Source organism: Kryptolebias marmoratus, linkage group LG1 (assembly GCF_001649575.2).
Source record: "Kryptolebias marmoratus isolate JLee-2015 linkage group LG1, ASM164957v2, whole genome shotgun sequence".
NCBI classification, from domain to species: Eukaryota; Metazoa; Chordata; class Actinopteri; order Cyprinodontiformes; family Rivulidae; genus Kryptolebias; species Kryptolebias marmoratus.
Genome location: NC_051430.1, coordinates 16193340 through 16215000, shown reverse-complemented (window position 1 = coordinate 16215000; position 21661 = coordinate 16193340). Strand labels below are relative to the sequence as shown.

At 38.8% G+C, this 21661-nt stretch overlaps 2 protein-coding genes across 2 annotated transcripts; one reads left to right on the top strand and one right to left on the bottom strand.

The window, feature by feature from the left end:
* Positions 1-2193: 2193 nt before the first annotated feature.
* aqp3a (aquaporin 3a) lies at positions 2194-8183 on the top strand. The gene is made up of 6 exons (XM_017427909.3): positions 2194-2380; positions 5478-5604; positions 5794-5931; positions 6066-6181; positions 6285-6502; positions 6739-8183. The coding sequence occupies exons 1-6, from the start codon at positions 2273-2275 to the stop codon at positions 6938-6940; spliced, it is 909 nt and encodes a 302-aa protein (XP_017283398.1). The 5' UTR covers positions 2194-2272; the 3' UTR covers positions 6941-8183.
* Positions 8184-11749: 3566 nt separating this feature from the next.
* LOC108242819 lies at positions 11750-19964 on the bottom strand. Its single transcript, XM_017427910.3, has 6 exons — positions 19810-19964; positions 17693-18075; positions 17357-17504; positions 16207-16329; positions 15841-15931; positions 11750-14843 (listed from the first exon to the last, which is right to left on the bottom strand). Exons 1-6 carry the CDS (start codon positions 19865-19867, stop codon positions 14645-14647), a joined length of 1002 nt encoding a protein of 333 aa, XP_017283399.1. The 5' UTR covers positions 19868-19964; the 3' UTR covers positions 11750-14644.
* Positions 19965-21661: the final 1697 nt, after the last annotated feature.

Here is a 21661-nt window from a genome sequence, read left to right as displayed (position 1 = left end):
TGTCCTGCTTGGAAGCCAAACTATTCCAAGGGGCAAAAAATAAAAAGTTCAAAACCATGTGGTTAAAAAATGCAGCTTCTGTTGTTTCCTCTTATGGACAGGCTCTGTGCTGAAAGCAGAAAAAGCGATAGCTGGATAAAGAAATACAAACAAAGGAAAAAACAAACTTATACAGAAGATGGCAGTATGGGTCAAAGTCAAAATGTTACCGCACTAAGGATTAACTTCAATGAGAAGAGTTAATGGCTTGAAACAAATAATACACACCCTTCAGAACTGCACAAAACCTCACCCTAAATTATATAATTTTTATTTTTTTCGTTACAGTACCTGGCCACTGAAGAGTCTGAAGAGAGGGTCATTCGGGGCGTGCAGCGTGAAAACTTGCCTTCAGGCATTTTTATTTGTGGGATATCTGCTGATATAATTCACATCAGCATATTCTAAGTCTCAGCAAGTCCCAAGATTAAATCTGTCCCTTCCCATCACTTTATCTAAGTTAGTACACTTCCTCTCAAAGTCAACTACCCTCTGTGTGATTCCAGTCATTGCCTTCACGTTACGCATCTGCTCAAACTTGAGTCAAATAAAATAATTTATTGCATTGACGACAGCGATCAGTTTCTGCTTTCTCACCCGTGGTTTCTATCCCCTCTGAGCAAGTCGCATCAAAACTGCTGTGAGAATTGAAAAGTTGCGCAACTTTAACGAAAAAGACCTGGCTGTTTAATGTTCAAGGCATGACTCAGAGTGCCTTCAGCAAAAAAACAACAAAAAAATAAAAAACCTAACATGTCACAACCTTTAGTTTTTAACTTGTAATTTGCCGAAACATTGTAGGCACATGCTTTTCAGTTGACATCTGCAAGTCACTGACATGGAATATTTCCACAGGAGGAGCAAACAAATTAGTCAGAATTTGCTCATCTAAACTGATGGGGGGGGGAGCAAATTAAATTTTGACATTTACTGACAACTTTCGCTGTAAGTTATGTGTAATTAATTCTACAAAAACAGTCACAATAATGTCTTATTTTTCTTTCTTTTGGTTTTTTTCTTATACAATATTGGTTCAAGTACTGTATTATAACAAGACCGGGGAATGAAAATGTTAAAAGTGGAGTAAAGTGTTCTCACACCTCTATTGAAACTAGACTAAACAGATTTGAACCGTGTGGTGAAGAAGTTTCAGAGAGGGGACACAAACCCACTCAGAGGGGCCGAGGACAGGAATAAAGGGAGAAAAGAGAGGGAAAAATCAAATAATGACTCCAATGGGTATGGATCACAGTATGCTTTTAAATTCTGGTCCATGAGTGATCAAAATGGGGGAGACATAAACAATAAAAAAAAAGTAAATAAATAAAATCTTGGGACAGCGGATCCTATTCTAGAAAAAAAAGAAGCCATATTTGGACGAAGCTGAAAAGGTTAGAGGAAGTTCACTGGAGGCTAGACATGACAGAAAACAAACAGTTGGAGAAATCTCCTGACTTTAGGCACTTGGTCACTATTTTTTTGTTCTTTTTTTAATTCAAATGTGCAAACCAATAGAAATTTTACTCTTAACGGCTTCTGGGCGCAATGAAAAGATCACACGTGGGAATATATAAATGGGTAAATATGCACCAATATTCATCTAATTAATGACTTGTGAGCATACAGCCCTAGAAATTGAGTTTTGCTCGTGCAGTTTACAAGTTGTCAGTGGTCTAAGTGGCGATATTAACTCCTAGTTTACTCTGAAGGGAGCGCTCCTGTCAAGTGATCACTAAAACAAAGAGAAGGATTATGGCATACAGTGACCTCGGCTACAGCTTAGACGATGTACCTTTTTCAGAGGTCAACGGTACACTTCTCATATTTTTAGAGAACTAATATGATCCCGCATCAAATATAGCAGGTTTCTGCTTTTCTCCTGCCTTTGACATGTAAGCACATCTGCTGGGTTTATTCCTGCTGACAGAATGGAAATGATACCTTTTAAAATTTTCCGTTTTTCAGACCAAAAAAAAAAAAAAGTGGAAGAAGTATATTTTTACAAGAGAGAAAGGACCAAAAAAAAAAAAAAAAAAAAAAAGCCTATGAGTCACACATGACAGATAGGAGTGGATAGGAGTGGTGCGGTGGGTGGGTCCGAGAGCTTGAAGTGGCACCAAGCCCAATCTGCTATTTAAGGAGAGCTCTGCCTCTCGCCAGTGTCAGAGCTACTCAGGAAACCCCTGCATACCTGCTGTTTCGTGGCTCGCGGTCTCATCGGTTTTCGGACAACATGGGTCGACAGAAGATATACCTGGACAAACTGGCCCGGTTCTTTCAGATCCGTAACATGCTGCTTCGTCAGGCGCTGGCAGAGTGCCTCGGCACCCTCATCCTTGTGGTAAGTGTGTGTTAATATGATGCAGGTGCTTCCACATTTGTAACTCAACAGAGACGTAATAACATAGCTGCATTATATCATTATATGTCATCCTTATAGATACAAAAAAATAATATATATGTATTTTTTTACATTAAATATGTTCCAAGATCAAAGTTTAGGTGAAAGTCTTGAGGAAAATCAGTGTAAATCTTCAGAAATCATCGGTACACACTTGTGCACACAATGTGTACATGCAACTCATAGATCATGTAATGAAAACATTGGCAAAGTTTACATTTTATAAAAACTCTGGCTGATAAGGCGTGACCTATAACCCCTGTCAGACGAATTAAAAGCTTCACTCTCTTCAAAGAGAGCAAAGCCACTTCACTATGGACCAAGTTTTCTCTCTGTGTTTGAACTGAACTGACAAATGGGACTGCGGGCAAACAGAAAGGTGACAGGTCGTCTCAGGGCTTTATGCGTTGTTAACAAAACCTTGTTTGACGTGTAGTAATGTTTGCAAGGATCCAGAGTTTCAACGCCGAAAGCTCATTTTACATCCTCATCACACAACAACTGTGTATACATAAGGACACGTGTGTTTGCTCTTTAAAACACCAGCAACTTCACCCAATAAGGAGGTAATAAAACGTTCAAGCTGTTTTAGTTCAAAACAAAATATGCATTTCATTTCCACAGTGTAAAATTCACTCACTCATTAGAGAGCCACGTCGAAAGGGGGGGGGGAGGGGGAGCCTTCTGATGAAGCGTTGTTTAATTACCTCCTATGATAAGATTAAAGTTAATACTTAAAATTCTTGTACAACAATCGGCTTAGTGGAAAAAACCCAAGCTCTTATGAGAGGACTTGGCGAGGACATACTTTAATTAATGCCCTGTGATTCACAATGCAATTTATTTTTAACTTAATCAATTAGAGAACGTTTGTCGTCGCAGGTATGTGATGACAAAACCAGTGAAACCTCTTATTGAAAATGTCTACGTCAGGGAAGTAAAAAAAATGTTGTGAGTACAGACAAGACAGAGACGAGGTGTGGTCACGTCACACGTAACAGGTGTCGTGACACAAGCTATAGGAAGAGACCTGCAGGTGTTACATCACTGACATAACTAACACAATTTTACTTCCTCTAGAAGACATTACAGAAGTTCCTCTTGTACGCTCTCCAAATAGAAGCTGGTATATGTTTCTGTTCATGAACTGCCATTTGATTACATTTTAAAAATTGATAGAAGCAAATGGTTTATTAGTACATTTCCATGTGGACAGACAGGTGGTATTGCTTGTCGGTGTCCACACAGCAGCATCTGCATAACTAGGAGCATCTTCTGATATCGCAGAGTTCTGTTCATGCAGACAAAAATTCATCCATTAGCTGATGTCTTGACTTTGAGCTATGGTTGTGTATCAACACTGAGTACAAATTTGACGAAAAACTCACAAACAGAAAGGCAAAGCTTCATGTAGTTTCACTGCAACTGGCTTATGAACTCCTCTAAATACAGTCCCTGCTGCTTGGCAGGGATTCTCCCTGTGGTTGGAAGCAAAGCTGTTTAAGGTGGATAATGGAGCTCATTCTAAACTTGAGATCACACAGATCCTAATTCAGAGACTGGTTCCAAGCCAGCAGTTTTTCTTTTTTTTTTTGCCTTCAGCTTGTAGACAATTGCCAAGTGTCTGAATGGGCTGGCAGATCAGGATTTATTCACAACCTGCCTGACTGTGCTCAAAGTTCAGCTTGGATAAGCCTGCATGAGCATGTGAATGATGTCTGTTTCATGACGGTCGCAGAGACGAACTTACCTGACTTCAGCAGGAACTTCTCTCATACTAAGTGGGGAAGTCGGCACTTAGAGTGTGACAGCCCTGCAGCTGTAATTTAATACGTCTGACATTAAGAGCTAGCCTTACTAATCTGTAGTTACTCTGCCTTCTGGACAAATCGAACTTTACATCAATTATACTGTTTTTTCTTTCTTTCTTTTTCCCACTAAAAGTCCGGTCTCACGTTTAACTCGCTTGTGTGAAACTCTGTGACCACTAACGTCGAAGCCCTTCGTTTATGCTTCTGTCTGATTTATGTTTCTGTCTGATTTAATTTCTCTTTAAAAATTTATTACTTCATAATGCGCTTATGAAAAAATGGGATGACACGACAGGCAGAATTTCCTCAGCACACATCACTAAGTCTGGGTGAATGTTTGTGGCGACCTTAGAGACATTTCCTCCAGGCTTCCAGGACAAATCTCCTTCATAAAAATGGAATGCACATAATGCAGACAAAGCTGTAAACAAAACGTCTCCGGCCACGGGGGTCACGTGCGCAATAGCAGTCGCTGCTGACACATTTTTTTATCATTGCACAATACCAAAAAGAATGGTAAGTGCCGCCCTTATATGCTGCAGATTTGTGCGCCATTGCCTCTGTACTGGCGAGGCATGAGTGGAAAAGGGTTTTACGCTGAGTCTGGTGATCAGAAATGGCCCTCAGGCGCCAGTCCCTCGCAGTGTGGTTCCCTCCAGCTAACCTCAACATCTGAGTGGTGTGGTTCCACTGAATAACATTTCCATTTGGAGGCCTTGAAAGTAACCGCCAGTGCGAGGACCACACATACCTCCTTGAACCAAACACATAAAAGGAGCACACATAATCACAAAGTATGCAGAACGCCCAGTCTGCCACCTGTCCAGAGGAATTGTTTTTTTTTAGACAATAGCCCTATAAAGTCTTTCTAACATTCAAAATAGGAAAAAATCTGTCTTTCCCACCCTAGATTTTAAAAAAAAGCAGCTAAAAAGTAGCAACAACAGTTCACCCTTGAGTCCAGGACAACGCCGTGTGCTGATATGAACGCACAGAAAGCCCATTTATTTCCGAGCAGAGCTGATTCAATGGCTTTTTGTTGGACGGGTTTCACTGATAATCATCACAGTTTCATACTTCCAGTCGCCCTCCAGCTGCCCGACCTTGATTGAACGACAAAAGATCCGCAGCATTTGAGCAAGATGTTACATGTTTAAAACTAATACAAATGTGAACCAAAATGTTTGTTTTTGAGCCCAAATAAAGCTGCTTGTTTGTCTTTTCAGATGTTCGGCTGCGGCGCCGTGGCACAACTGGTGCTGAGCGGGGGTTCGCATGGCATGTTCCTCACTGTCAACTTCGCCTTCGGCTTCGCTGCCACCTTGGGCATCCTGGTCTGTGGCCAAGTATCAGGTAGGCAAACAGATACTTCTGCCAAGGGCAGAGCTGACAAGTTTCCACTGACCTGACTTGATGTTTTGAGATCTGACTATTGTTTTTGCGCAGACAGATGAGAAATCAGGTAGTCAAAGTCTACGTTTGAAGCATTATGTTCATATCGTGTTCATGTTTTTTTTTTTTTTTTACTGTCTCCATTGTCAGGTGGCCATCTGAACCCCGCAGTGACCTTTTCACTTTGTCTGCTTGGAAGAGAGCGCTGGAGAAAGTTCCCCATGTACTTCCTCTTTCAGACAATTGGTGGCTTTTTCGGTGCCGCTGTGATTTTTGGCATGTACTACGGTAAGAGATGGCCGTGGACGATGAGACGAACATTATCCGGTCCCATCCAGTCTAATTCATGTTTTAGATGGGATCTAAAAAATATGGGGGAAAAACTATGTCTTATTGTTGTTGTTGTATTTTTATCGTTTTAGATGCCTTGTGGGACCATCCCGGAAGTTTCAATGTGACTGGGCCGTCTGCCACAGCTGGCATCTTTGCCACATATCCTGGAAACCACCTCACCATTGTCAATGGCTTCTTTGATCAGGTACTTTTTTTTTTTTTTTATAAACCTAGACAACATATGCAAAAGTTAACAAATATAAACACAAGCGACAATTTCCCCTGACATGAACCTTTCTCACACACAGATTATTGGCACAGCAGCCCTGATAGTTTGCATTCTGGCTATCGTGGATCCATACAACAACCCCATCCCCCAAGGGCTGGAGGCGTTCACTGTGGGCTTTGTGGTTCTGGTCATTGGACTGTCCATGGGCTTTAATTCCGGTTATGCTGTCAATCCTGCCAGAGACCTTGGACCACGTCTTTTCACCGCTTTAGCCGGCTGGGGAAGTGAAGTTTTCACGTAAGTGCACTGTCTTTATGCTGATTTCTTTGAGGGGGACCCAGTGGCTTTACTGGAGAAACAGAAAAGCAGGCAGGGAGAATTTATAAAGTCATGAGCTGAAAGGGGCCAGAGGGTGTTGTTAAGGGGGCCTTCAAACACTGGATACCTCCTAATCTCAGCATTTCTTGATTATTGACAAGCTATTTCTCTGTAAATGCTTCAATGACAATCCTCCCTGTCCCCCCCCCCTTCAGGGTTAGAAACGGCTGGTTCCTGGTGCCAGTTTTGGCCCCTTTCCTCGGCGCCATCATCGGAACAATGATCTACCAGCTAATGGTTGGTTTTCACGTGGAGGGAGAAGTACGTGACAGGGCCGAACAAACAGAGGAGAACGTCCAACTAACCAACACCAACTCCAATGCCAACTCAAAAGCCCACGCCAAAGAAATGGCCTGAGTGAATGCAGCTCGTTGCTCTAAAACATGCACATGTAAATAGTTTACCCATTCCTTTTCAGTATCTGCTGCAGCTACTTGGTATTGAACCATCTTTATAGCAACTGGAGTGTCTTTTTTGGAAGTTATATGTTTGTGACTTTAGCCCATTTCCTTTACATTGTTGTATAAATAATTTACATTGTAGATGAAATGTACAGGGTGAGTAGAAACAATTCTGAAAGACAGAATGACATTATTATTTCCTATATTTGAACACAAATTGTTGTGTCTATAACACTTCATTCTTAACAGTATTTTAACTTTTGTAATATTTTATTTTTATATATATATGTATGTTTTTGTAGTTTATAATGTTAAGTAAGGTTTGTTAGAAAGTTATATTAAATGTATGCATTTATAAGTGTTCGCCTCGCAGGTTTTATACATTTTGTCCTTTTAAAATGTCAGTTTGGGGGAATCTTCAAGTCCGCAAGTAAAAAGTACTGTATCTGCCAATAAATATGTCTTTGAAAAAAAAAAGAAGACAACATATGAACATAAACAAGTGACATCTTCAAGTTTGATTAAATTATATAACCTGTTTTGCACAGAGATCCCCATTATGAGACACATTACTGCAACATTTCCCACTTTTCAGGGAGAGAAATTCAACTCAAGCACACTTTCGCCACAAAACACACGCATTAAATGAACAAAACAGATATGTTTCTGTTGCTTGTACTTCATTCTTTAGAAAAGTGCAGAAAAGGGAGCGTGTAAGGCATTAGGAGAGATTTACTTGTGACAATTAACCCTTGTGCCCTCCTCAAATTTACTACCTTTGTGGCAAAACTGTACACACAGACCCACACACAAAATGCGTTAAAATCATTTTGCATCAATATTTTTTTCTGTTTCTCCTATTTTTTTTAACATAAATCTCTTAAACAACGTCTGACTTGCTCAAAATTTCCAAACATGCTATAATGTTTTACGATTTTAACCCTTTAAATGCCAGTTTAATCATTTGCAATATTTCATTTTTTATTACAATAAATAAATAAATAAATAAATAAAAGAAATAAAGCAACAATAACTATTTTATATATTAAAGTAGGGAGATGGGGCTTCGGTGGCGATTAGAGCCTTGGATTTGTTTGCATTAGCATTTTTTTTTAATGTAGCGCCAGATACTCCGTCTGGACACCTTTGTGGCAAAAATGTACACTCACAAAATCTGCAATAAAATTCTAATTCAGTGATTTTTTTTCTATTTTTTTTTTCCTTGAAGTTTTAAATAAACTTCAGTCCTGATCAAAATGATCAAATATTCAATTATCTTCAGGATTTTAATCCTTTAAATAGTAGCTTAATTATTTGAATTATTAATCATTCATGAAAAATGTTTTTTTTTTCCATATAATAAATATTAGAAGGATGGGGCTTTGGTGATGATCAGAGCCTCAGACATGTCAAAGATTAGCAACAAAACAAATTGAATTCATTAGTATTTTTTATGTAGTGCCAGATACTCCAACTGGACACCTTTGTGGCTAAAAATGCCTCACTGACTTCCATTAAAACCACGTCTTTTTATCTCTGTTGCAATAAAAAATAATATATTCTGTATTGTCAGAATTTCTGTGTGTTGAACTTTGCACTGTGGTCTTGGTCCCACTCAGACTAGTCATTTGTTCATCAATCTGGTCAGAATTAAACTCTTTTTCTCCAGACTGAAGTTGTTCACAAACTCATCTACAACAAGTAAGATACTGACATTTTAAGAAACCTTATCACAGAAACCCACTCCTGACAATCCGAATTAATGCTTTACTTACTTACCTTGTTTGTCATGCAGGTTGGTTTGAGAAATTAAGTAAATTTTAATAACTAATTTATCATTTTTGGTGGCAAGAAGTCATATAGCTTGTATAACTTCCTAAATATGAAAGTGATTTAAAAAAAAAGATACATAAGCATGCATTTCTGCCCACTAAAGGTAACTGTTTTCAGAGGAAAAATAATGTTCTGCTCAGGAGGACATATTTGACACACAAAGGCAGCGTTTAGTTGATTACTCTTTTCAAAGCCTGATATTATCTTCAGGGGAGGGTGGAGTTTAAAACTTAGGTGGATTTTTTCAACCCAGTTAAACATTCCTCCTGTCTTTTCATTTTTCCTTCATGAGAATAAAAGCTAATCAACACAAATTAAAAGTTTGGTATCTGAAAGGCAACAGCACTTAAACTAAAAAGTTGCTGGAGCATCAAAAGACTAAATGGACAGAACAGTTTCTAAAGCAGTTCATGCATGTATGTGATAGTGAGAATTGCAATATGTTGTGACTTTATGAAAACCTGTAACCCCGCCACTTTAAGCCTTTAAAGAGCTCCTCCAAGCATCGTTTATCAACCTTGTTGACGTGAACATGTGTTTTCCATCAAAAGCTGCTCCCTGAGAATATTTTTGCTGAGTGAAGCTCCATTGGGATTATATTGTCAATTCAGGATTGATGCATTAGTTTGGCTTTTTTTTCTTTTCTTATTTATGTCCCTTAAACATCAACAGCACAGTATGAAGTCAAAAAAAAAAATGTTGCGAAACTTCATGAAATGTTGATAAGGAACTTATTGCTAAAACCATTCCTATCTGCCTTTTAAAAAAAAAAATTATTACATCTCTCTTTGCACTGAACAAGCAAACACTTGTTGCTCTTTCAGCTGGTGACTACCGGAACACTGCCAAACCAGAACAACAAATTGAAGAGCGACGAGCATTTTCAGTCATTTATTTTACAAAAACATATCAATTAAAGAAGCGTAGGAACTTGCTGGTCTCAAAGGCTTCAGCTGAAATAACTTGCAGCAAGGCAGTGGGAAGCAGGGAGACAAAAGTCATAGATCTTTAAAATAGTTTAATCAATGCTGAATATGTTTAAATTTCAATATTTTGGAGTTTTGTAAATTTTGTATCTGTTATTGTACATCTGTGTGGAAAATCTTACAGTTGCTTCAAACCCACAAAAAGTGGGCAACTTTATTGATACGGTCTGTCCAAAATTAACAGCATACAGTATTTTTTAACATTCATGTTTAAGTAAAACAACATCCTCTGGCAGTGTGCATTTCTCTCCGCACTGATGATATTCTTTATGCATGTGTTCAGTCCCCAACTTCCATCCATCCATTCATTTTCTTTACTCGCTTCTCATTTCTGGGTCACGGGGAGCTGGTACCTATCTCCATCAGTCACTCTGTGAGAGGGGGGGGACAACCTGGACAGGTCACAAGTCCATCACGGGGACACACAGAGACAAACAAGACAAACAACCGTTCACACTTTCACAACAATTTTTACAGCTACCAATTAAGCTAACATGCATGTTTCTGGTTTGTGGGAGGAAACCGGATTACCCGGAGTAAACCCACATGAGCACAGGAAAAACATACAAACTCCACCCAGAAAGGCCCCAGGCCGGGATGAGATACTGCAATCTTCTTGCTGGGAGGCGACGGCTCTAACCACTGCTCAGCTGTGCCACCTCACCTTCTAGATTTTTTTTTTTATTGCAGTTCCTTTCATATAAACATGTTTTGTCTTCAGTTTGATTATTGCACCTCACATTTATTGAGTTGTCTCCCTCTCACTGGATTTCTTTTGTCATTTGGGAAAAGGACAAGTTTTCACTAGCTATAAATGCCCACAGAAAAAAAGAGCTGCTTGTATCAGCAGGTCCTTTGTGTTTTACAAGCAATAAAGAAAAAAAAAAAAGTTGAGAAGGTTTTCATTATTGAAGGAGGCGAGGCCTGTAAGCCTCTACTATTACATACTCTCACAGAGGAGGCATGACCACACTTTATGAAAGCTCAATGCAGAAAAAAAAGGAGCCCACATCCCAAAGCAGAAATCTTTTATTTGGTAGCAACATAATACCTTCAATAGACCATCTCACCAACAAGGTATATTAGTTTTTTACAGGATTGTGCTTACCTCATTACCATTAATTATACCCTTTAGGCCAGATTACTTATGCCAAAATCTAATCAAAGCATTCGCACCTGGCCAGGTTTTAGCGTTATAGAGCACGTCTTCACAGCAAAAAACACAAGGCAGTTGAATTATGTGAAAACACTAACATTCTTTCAACCCCAAAATATCTCATTTGCAGAATCCAGTCAACAAGGAAGAACAACAGATATGACGCTAAATTGAAAGCACAACCTCAAATATCTGAGAAGAAAATATAAGAGACTTCCATGGAAAGTTCCAACAGCTGTCAGTCCATTTTACAGATCAGTAAAATGTCTCTAACACGTCTGTGAGGGCAAACCGGGACACTAATGGCTTCTTTTGTAACAAAAAGAAGGAAACCCTTTTGAGGTAAGAGTTGGTTCCATGTGGAAGCCACATGTCATATCACGGTGTGTAAACTCTCAGATTGAAGAAAAACACAGTTATGTGGAAAAACTGCAGCAGCCCAGAAGAGTTTGATGACACCAGCCAGTAAGGTTTGATGCCAACAACACCTACCTAGTTAGGAAACCCTGAAGCAATCTCAGGATCTGTATAATAGCTGTAACAACAAAAGAAGTTCACAGAAAAATAACGGGAATGAACATTTAGAAAAGTGGCATGATCCTCTAATGTCATCATTGCATATAAAAGCAAGATTGGAATTTTAACACTTAGTAACTTCAGTGCATCATAGTCTCAACTTAACATTTGTGCTACAGCATATATTTGTTACTAAAGTACATAAAAATTATAAACTTGCTAAATTAGTGAGAGAATTGTTCATCTAGAGTCAAAACGACATTAAACACACAAATCTACCCCAAGCAGCTCAGTAATTCCTTTTTTTTTTTTTTTTAATTTCTAAGGTGTCTTTATTCACTGAATTCCAAATCCTCATAAATGATTGTTAAAAACAGGGCGAGAAAACCTTTACTAGTGTGCTAAGTTTTAAATTTCTTTCTACTGTGCCTTGGTCTTTGTTGTGATGCCGCTCCACTTGTAACCAAGCCCGACAGGTCACACTGAGGTACCACTTTATAGGTCACTTTTTATAGGAGACTAGGCCTGAAAAGACCAAAAGCGTGAACCCATATACAAGAACATACAAGAGCTACAAACCTGGATGAACAATCTTACTAAGAAATCAACTGACCAAACTTACTATCACATCCTTGCTGTAAATAACTAAAAAAAAAAAAAATATATATATATATGTTTTTCTTGCTTTTATATTCAGAATAAAACACTATTGCCTTATTTCTTTGACTCAGCATTATGAAGAAACCCATTCAAGACAGAACATGTTTTTATTTTCTTAATGAAATGGAGGTGGTCCTTGTGTAAAGCTCAGCAGAAACAAGTGCATGTGTAAAAATCCGGAGTTACAACAGATCTGTTATTGTCGTCTGCCACTCTGCGTCCCAGACCCTTTTACAGTAGAACAGTGTTTCTTCTTTTTTTTTTTTTTTTTTTACCACTTCCTGGTTGTTGCTTTGTATTTGTGCTAGATTTGTGAAACCTTCTAAAATCAGCTTCACCTGGGGAATGCCTTGTGTAAGCTGTTGGTGCCTCTCAGTCAGACGCAACAAATAAAACAAGGATATTTTTTCATTTTAAATCAAACAGGGTGCAGTGTGCTAAATTTTAGGTTGATATCATTTTTCAAACCAGGAAAAAATACAGAAACTGAAAGAATTAGGGGAAATGCATTAAGGAAGAAGGCAGTGGGGAAAGCAGAACTCTAAGTGGTTTCCAAATAAGATTGTCAAAAAAAACAAAACAAAGAAATCTCATGAAGAAACCTGTTAAGTGACATGCCGCGCATGATGAATGCTAGGTCAGTTCACTTACACACCCCTTATTCATACATGTGCCATCCACACCCTATTCAGCCCAGCCTGCTCGTAGGGACACACTGTCATGCCAACTTCACGTGATATTAATAACAACTGCATAACACTGACGTACAAAGACATTCAAAGTAGCATAATTAACTTCATAAATATGATTTGAGGAATACAAATATTATATAAAGAAAATGAAAATGAAACATCTATTTGTGTTGCTTTATATATAATTGCTCTAAGGGTAGAGGACACTTTAGGGACTCTGTAATCTGTTCAAAAAAAACAACTGGGCTTCCATTCTGTAGCTGAAGACGTTTCGCTTCTCATCTGAGGAGCTTTCTCAGCTCAAACAGCTGAACGTGTGGAGATCAAGCTTTTAAAGCTGAGATGTCATGTGTCATGTACAGAACATCCTACCGTATCCTGAATGACTGAGAGAAGCTACACCAGCATACGTTCGGTAAATTTTGAGTTTTCTCTTTAGTGGGAACTCTTCCAGAGGGGGGCATTAACTGCTTTCAAGTACAGTATATAAAGAAGAAGAAAAAAAGAGAACTTAGTTACATTTAATGATGAACATGCTGATTATGGTTAGAACTGAGCTGCTAAAAGAATAAAAAAAAAACATTCAGTTCTGTCCTTTATAGTTACTCCATCTGCTGGAATAATCATTTCTGTCAAACCCCACTGTGATCATCTATAACTTACAGAACCACATCTGCGATGATGTTTGGAGACATTATTTAACTACATTTAATGACACCTTTAACAGTTGTTGTTCCGTTTGTTTACTGCTCATTTGTGATAATAAATTGTTAGAATAAAAGTAGGTGACAGACAATGGGAAGGATACTCTTTACATCATGTCATTACTTCTTTTATACACAAACCAAACAAAATATATGCATCTGATTGTTTTTTATTAGCCAGCCCAGAAATATAAAACTAATATCTAACTTTTAAAAAAACCCTTACGAACAAATAAACAACACTTTTAGCTGAATTTGGTAGCCATGTGAAAAATGCATATGGTCATTATTGGCAAAAAAACAATGCTAGTTGGTTTTATATTTCAGCTCAACTATCCGCTTGTTTTCACACTTTTTGTTTTTTGTTTCTTTAGGGTTTTCAGAGGCCGGAAGTCTATACTGACTGACTGAGTGAGAGGCAGGGGAACACAAAACAACATGCATACTCAAACCTGCGGTCAATTTAGAAACACCAGTTACTTTCAGACCACAGGAGGGGACTAAGAGCCCACACAGTCCACAGATGAAGCTTTAAATCCAGATTCCTGGCTTGAACCTCAAACCATTTTGCCTTTCATAAGGGAGACTTATACAAAAAAACAAACAAACAAAAAACACTTCCAATAAACATTTGTTTTAGTAAATAAGAAAAATGTATTAAAACATGTTGATCTGTCACTTCATAGATAAGTGAATAGCAAAAATCAGCAGAGTGGAATTAATTAAACTCAGGTTATTAACAGGTGTATGTAGAGTTCAGTATTTCTCTGTTAAACATCTAAACAACCCAGCCCAGTTCCCTTCAAACTTCTGTTTCTTATCTGACAACTACATCATGTTTTGTAAATTTTCCTCTCGGCACCTAAAACCTTTCAGGCACATCTGATCCTCAAAACTTTTCATTTTTATGAAACAGCCTAAAGTTCACAGTGAGGCTTTTGCCAACAACAACAGACACCCTAACCCAGCTTTGACTGCTGTATCTCTTCTCATTATTAACCCTCAACACACCCGTCCTCACACACTCTCAGAGGATAACAGACATCACGTTACACAGAGTACCAGCCTCACGAAACCAATCCCATCCCAGTTTGTGCTGGTGATCAGAGGGCTTCAGGCCTCGTACAGGGGAGTGATGGTGCCGTCCCTCCACTCGATCAGGATCTCTCCTCGCTGTAAGGAGGGGGAGGAGTGAGGCAGCTGCATGGCATGCTGGGTCAGTGGGACTCTTTCACCGGGCACTGGCGATCCGGGAACACTCATGTCTGGGCTTGGAGTGTACGATTTCAAAACACAAACCACTTTCTTCCTTCTAGTGAATGAAAAAGAAAAGAAAGATAAATAAATCGATGAAAGAAACAGTTGATGTTTTCTGATAAAAAAAGTAATGTAGCTACTGATTAGCGGGTTCTTCGCAGATTTTTTTTGTTTTTTCTTATGTGTACTTTATTAATCTCAAATCCTAAACTGCATCTCAGTGGTTTTGTGAAAAAGAATCCTCAAACAGGTTTAATGCTTGAAGCATTTTACCAGATAAATAACTAATTTTGTAGAAATTCTACACAAATATGTTATTTTAGCATCTCAGTCCTTTCTGTAAATCTGGGACACAAACTGCAGCCCTCATGGGTACATAGTGAAATTTTAGGGTTAATACCAGGTTTAAATGTGAAAGCGTTAGGTTTTAGAGTTAAAGGTTAAGATTGGATGGGGTTGGTTTTGTAAAAGAGTTCAAGCTTTGAAAGCTGAGATGTTATGTACATGACACAAAACATCTCAGCTTTAAAATCTTGAACTCCACATTCTCTGCTTTTTGAACTGAGAAAGCTCCTCAGATGAGAAGCAAAACATCTTCAGCTCCAGAAAATCAATCCAGTTGTTTTTGTTTTATAACCATTTTTGGACTTACCATGTCCTGGATGACTGAGAATCTACACCAGCGTAGATGAAGGGAATGCAGCTATCGCTGAAGTGTCCTCCGGTGGATAAAGAAACAAACGCGTTTATATACATGCTTCTTTTTTTTGTTTGTTTTCTGATGGAAACTGAAACCTGACTGGACACCAATTTATGGGGAACTTCTTTAACCGTGGGGACCAAAACTGTGGTCTTGATAAGTCATCAATAAATAATTTTTAGAGTTAAGACTTGGTTTCAAGGCTTAGCGCTTAGAACTGGGTTATGGACAGGCTTAAAGAAAGAGTCAGCATTAGTTGTGATGAATAAAAGTTATGACGCAGGACTTGGGAGCGCACTGTATAAATGGTCTAAAAAACAGGTGCTGCATGTGTGTGTGTTAAAGTCCTCACCTGTTCGAGTACACACTGAGGATAAGAATTGCGGCCCCTAGAACCAGAGCCAAAGAGCTCAACACCAGCATGGTTATCTTCCAGCCCATTCCTACACACATTCACACATCACATGGTCAGAAACCACAAAGTGTATTATTCATTTTACTATCACCAACTCACATTTACTTCATCATATTTCTTTAATTTAACTAAACTCTTTTAGACTTTCTTTACAAATAGCACTGCCTGTCCACCAAAACATTTGCCAATTATTTTTCATGCACCTAGTTCCACCTAGTGGTGGAAAAAAGTAATTACATTTAGATTGAATCAAGTCTTACTAAAGATAAACTGGGCAATGCATTTCTAGTTTGCTGAACTTACCATAGTCCATACTGAAAAACACCATGGTGGGGTCTGCAGGGGCTTTGGTGCTTAAAGAGTATGGATTCATCCCATCTTTTAAAGCATGTGTTTCAGCGCCAACAGAGCCCATAATGCTTTCAACTGGACGAGAAGAAGAAAAAAATGATCTAGAGTCTGTGATTAAAAGTATCTTGTTTAGACTTTAAAACAGAAAAGGAGAAACTATGTTGGGTTTTGTTTGGTACTAAGATTTGTTTCTTCCCATTTTGTTTTAAAAGAATTCTTGTTGTGTGTCTTTTAGGAATTTTGCTTGTTACCCATCCTTTTACTGTTTCAGTGTGTTCGCCTGTGTTTTGTTAGTCTTTCCTTTTCCTACCTATTCTATGCTTGCTTCACAAGGCTGTCTGAGTTTCATTTTGTCTAGACTTTAATTTGGAGCTTTGGATTCTACGTATCTTCTAAAGGTAACATTCCCTGGCACCTTTTGTCTTCACCAAATTGCCCGCTGTGTGAGTTGAATTCGAATGCAGCTCTTTAATCTCTCCATAGCATGTTATCCACTCTGTCTCAGTCGTGCAAAGAGCAATCTGTTCACGCTGGCCCGCTTGCTCTAAAGAAGCAACATAAATTAGTTCAGCTGAGATGCGGTGCTGTTTCATGGAGTGGCTCCCTGTCCTCTGAGACGGGGAAAATGAACACTTAACTCAATTAGAGTTTTATGCTAAAAGCAGGCCTGCGGTCCTATAATCTGAAAAGCCCTGAAAGAAGGCATCAAACGTACATACTGGTTGTTTTGTACGTGCAGACGAAACTACAGCCTCCTTGCATCCGTTTGTATTGTGTATTACTGTTTGTTTCTTTGTATTAAAAATCCTCATCGTAAATATGTAACAATAACAGTCAAGAAAAAGGAAATATTAAAAAAACTATGTAAAACTGAAGTGTTGATTTCTGCTAAATCAAGGCAGTGCTCTCTGCAATCACACACTTGACACGTGCTATGAATTTATTTCTGAAAATGATGTTTTTTAAAGTGGTTACTATTAATCTAATGTTATTGCATTTAAGTAGATGTGATGTGTAATCAAAGACCTGTTAGTACTTTAACAAACTGCAGGAAAACAACAGTAAGAACAATACTGTACCAAATATTCTGTTTGGATCTTACATGTTTCAGCCTGAGGGTTTAGATCAGAGATATAACTTCGAGAAATCTGTTCCAGGTCCTCCTGCTGGAGATGACGCTGGTTTTGGTTTGGTTTGTAGTCTCTCTCATTGCACAACGTCTGGTTATCAAGTGTTCGCCACTTGCCACCCTGCTTGCAAGGAGGAGAAACCACAAGATCATCTGATCTGTTTGAGATGCTAAAGACAAACTTTTACAAGACAAAATATTGTGCAAGTCACACCTCTTGAGATATATCCTAAAGCGTATCAAGACATATATCAGATATTATGCAACTAAAGGAGAGCCTGTTCTTTTCTTCTCTAAAAATATTGTTACCTGTTTGGGCTCCTTCAACAGAAAGACCAAAGAGGACTCTTTGGCAGCACTAAGGTGCAGCCCACTCCCCATCAAAGTGATGTGGCTTTTCTTTGAGCAGGCCCACTCCTGGCTGCTTGCCTCTCCTCCCACATCCACAGCAGCCACCCCAGCTCTGAAGACACACGGCTGCTGGAGGACGCTCTCGTACTCCTGACTCGGTGCAGTCAGACACTCCCCGGTGTGTTGACTCCTGAGAGCGCGGCCCTCTGGCAGCCAGCGCCACTCCTGTACAGGTGAGTTTGAGCTGCATTCCCCTAATGACACTCTGCCTCCCGCATGTCCTTCTTCCACCTGCAGGCACTTACCCAGCAGCTTGTTCCGAATCTTGAACCCTGACACCTCTGTGAAGGGAACAGACGACAGGCATTGAGCTATGAAATATCTAGTACAAGTTGATCTCACACTCCACCAACTGATACAATATGTAGAGAGAGGAGAGGTTAACCAGCAAAGATCACTTCAAGAACAAGGTGTGTAATATTCGCACAGGAACCCTGGGTAACATGCAACTAAAGGTCTCTCATATGTGGGCTAACCTCAAAGCTTTTGGATACATCATCAAATGAAAGCTGACCAACAACCATGCACTGCTGTCTGTCTTGAACTCGCTAAAAGCAATCAAAAAATGCAAAAAGGCTTTAGGAAAAAAAGTTCTTTACATATTAAGTGTTGTTTGAATAAAAGACCACCTATTTTAACATCGCAAATATGAAACAAAGTAGTGGTTATACCCCATTTTGTGTCTTTATTGCTGCATCTGGCCAATACAGCTTGCCATTAAACATGGAACCGTATTCTCTTAATTATACAATTGAACTGAAAATTAAAATGTGGATGACGTGGTTTTTTTTTTTTTCTTTTTTTCTTTTGCCACCCTAAGACGTTGGCCTTCAGTGCAAACCAGCTTAGATGAGTCAGCTCGTTCAAATTTGAGACCATGGTTCCTGAATGGTAAAAGGTGGAATTACACCCCCCCCCCCTTCACAAAGGGATTGAGTCACTGTCACAAGTGGAGAAATTCAACTGTTTTGGTATCTTGATAGCAGCTTTGGAGCTGCTCTATGCTGGTGAAGGAGCTTTGCTAATCTTTGTTCCAGCTCTCACCTGCAGCCATGACTTACAGAAAGAAAAGAAAAAATGAGATTGCAAATACAAGTGACTTAAACGGGTTTCAGTCAGAGGCTGTCAGATGAAGTAGTTCAGGCATAGTATCAACATGCTTCTTGGTTGGCCTGTTTTGGGGAATTTTCAGATATATATCCTGCTGGGAGCAAACCCAGAACTCACTGTATGGACTATATGCATTCTTTCTGGCCTGGGAAAGCCTCAGGGTCACATGAGAGGGGGCTAGCAAGTATTGCTGGGGAGCGTGATGTCTAGGTCTGTTTTTCCTGCACTACACTGTGTCATAAACAAACATTAAAGACTATGCTCCCCCAATGAATTGATCTAAAAACATTGCCAATAGCTTGCAAGTTGTTATCTATCCTTTGCTGCTTGACATAGGAAATTCAGAATTATTATAAAGTTTGTGCCATAATCCTCACATTTTAACCTAACCAAGCTAATTCATGAAGGCTACTAGTTATAACAAATAGTAACAAACAGTAAACAGACTTGCGGCGCACCACGAAATGTACATTTGAGAGGATTTAGAGATAAAAAAATGTCTAAAATTAGAAAATTAAAATAGAACAGTGCACCGATGGTTGACAGAGCATGGTTAATTAATGTAACTTTGTCTAACATTTTAACTTCAGCAATAATTTATACTTGTTAATAAGTTGTCCTAGCCATTAGATAGTTGAGTTACTTTCAGCTAACATGCTGAAGTTCACAGATACCTCTCAGTGTTTTTACAACTTTCTCCATTCATGGCTGGACATTTGTTTTTTGATTAACGAACAACAATATGAACAATATTCTATCAACTTAAAAACTTGCCATGTTACAGCCCATTTTCATCTAACGTCATTCAGTTTGTCCCAAAAGCCCCAAGTTAAAAAGTTCAGTTAAATCATTTGCATAAAATGGTGCAATATCCAAATGCCACCCCCTCAAAAAAAAGTTTTTACCTTTGTAAACGACAAAAACAAAGAAACAGACCAACAGCAGTTTTTTTCCTCGTCCCATGGTGATGGCAGCCTCTCTCCTGGGACTGTTTGCTTCTGTGTCAGTGGAAACGGCAACAAGTGGGAGGAACAAAAGCTGCACACAGACAGTGGTCTGTGCATTCATCACGTGGAGGGACAGATGAATAGAAGCAACACTAAGGTCTGTAAAAGGGGGGGGCACGCTGTTTAAAAAGTGAATGTTCGCATTGAAACTACTTTAAATCAATATCTGTAAGAATTTAAAACAATCATGACATAACAAAATATCTTCACGGGTCATGTTTGTAGAATGGGTTGCAAAAGTATTCAACCCCTCTTTCCGATTTCATTAAAAAAAAGAAGCGTGAAAAAAAAAATGTTCAAATGAGAATGTGCCTGCATTTTTTTCCACCCACTTCCTTTTAAAGCCCAAGCACTACCTTCAGAAAACACGTGAACAGTTAAATAAGATCCCCCCCGTGAACAATTCGAGTGTCAAATGATCTCAGTACACACAGACCTGTAGTAGCAGCCCCCAGAATCAACACCAGCTCAGCACCTCTGAGCGGTAATTACTTACACCAAGCAAGAGACAGCATGAAGGAACGTTTCACACAGTTTGAAGACAAAGTTGTGGCAAAGTGCAAATCAGGGTTTATTTATATATATAAAAAAACAAACCCTGAACAACCAGTGGAGCACCATTAAATCTGTCATTTAAAAATTTTAAGATTTTGCCGCTCTAAGTGAGGGTCGTCCACCAAAACTAACTGGGCAGGGAGGACACTAATCAGAAAAGCAACCAAGAGGACAAAGATAACCTTGATGAAGCTGGGCAGCTCCTTCAAAGTTAATTTTCTTCTCTCTCTCTTTGTATCTCTAGCTTTGAAAGATTGCTACTGAATCAACACTCCAGTGGTTAAGCAGAAAGAGGTAAATGTCCTGGAATGGCCCAGTTAGAGCCCAGACCTCAGTTTGGGTCAGAATCTCTAGTATGATATAAGGATTGCTGTACACAAGCAGCACCCATCCAATCAGACGGAGCTGGAACAGTTTTGTCATGAAGAATGGACAAAAACTCCAGTGACTAGATGTGCCAAGCTCATGGACACATACCTAAGGACACTTGCCCTTTTTTAGAGAGTGGGGATGGAGGATTAACGCATATGCATGCATAACTTTTCAGTTTAATGTTTTTTTTAGAATTTTTTGTTTCTTTTTACCATTTAACTTTATTAATGCATAAATGAGTAATTTTCTCACTCTTAATCAAATTTAAAACAAATTTTAATTCAAGGTTGTAAAGAAACAAAACAGGAAAAGTTCCAAGGGGGTGGAATCATTTTGCAACTGACTATACTATGATAATTAGTATTTATTTATTTTTTTGCATTTATGACCTGTGTATTACTCTGGATTGTCAAAAAGAGGACTGGATGTGAAGGACTCAAACAAGGACTCTAAACAGGCAAGGTAAGATGACTCGTAAACTTTTTGCTCAGTTCAGACACAATGTGTCTATAAACAAATATCCAAAGTAAATATGAACACGAGACCAAGAATCTGAAATACTGTAAATACAGATTACAGAATAGGCAGTTGAGTAGAAAACTAAAACAATCAGCTCAAAATCAGCTTAAAAACTCAAATTACAAAATAAAATAAGACAAAAATTCACAGACCATGAATAGGAGAGTCTACCCCCCACCCTTACATTTTTTACTCTAAACACAACTTTTTCACACTTCCTGTTTACCACCCTGCCAGACAAGAACGGGAATTTGTAAGCACTGTGCCGAAGCTTCATGGACTACTAATGAGTTTTAAAGAGCAT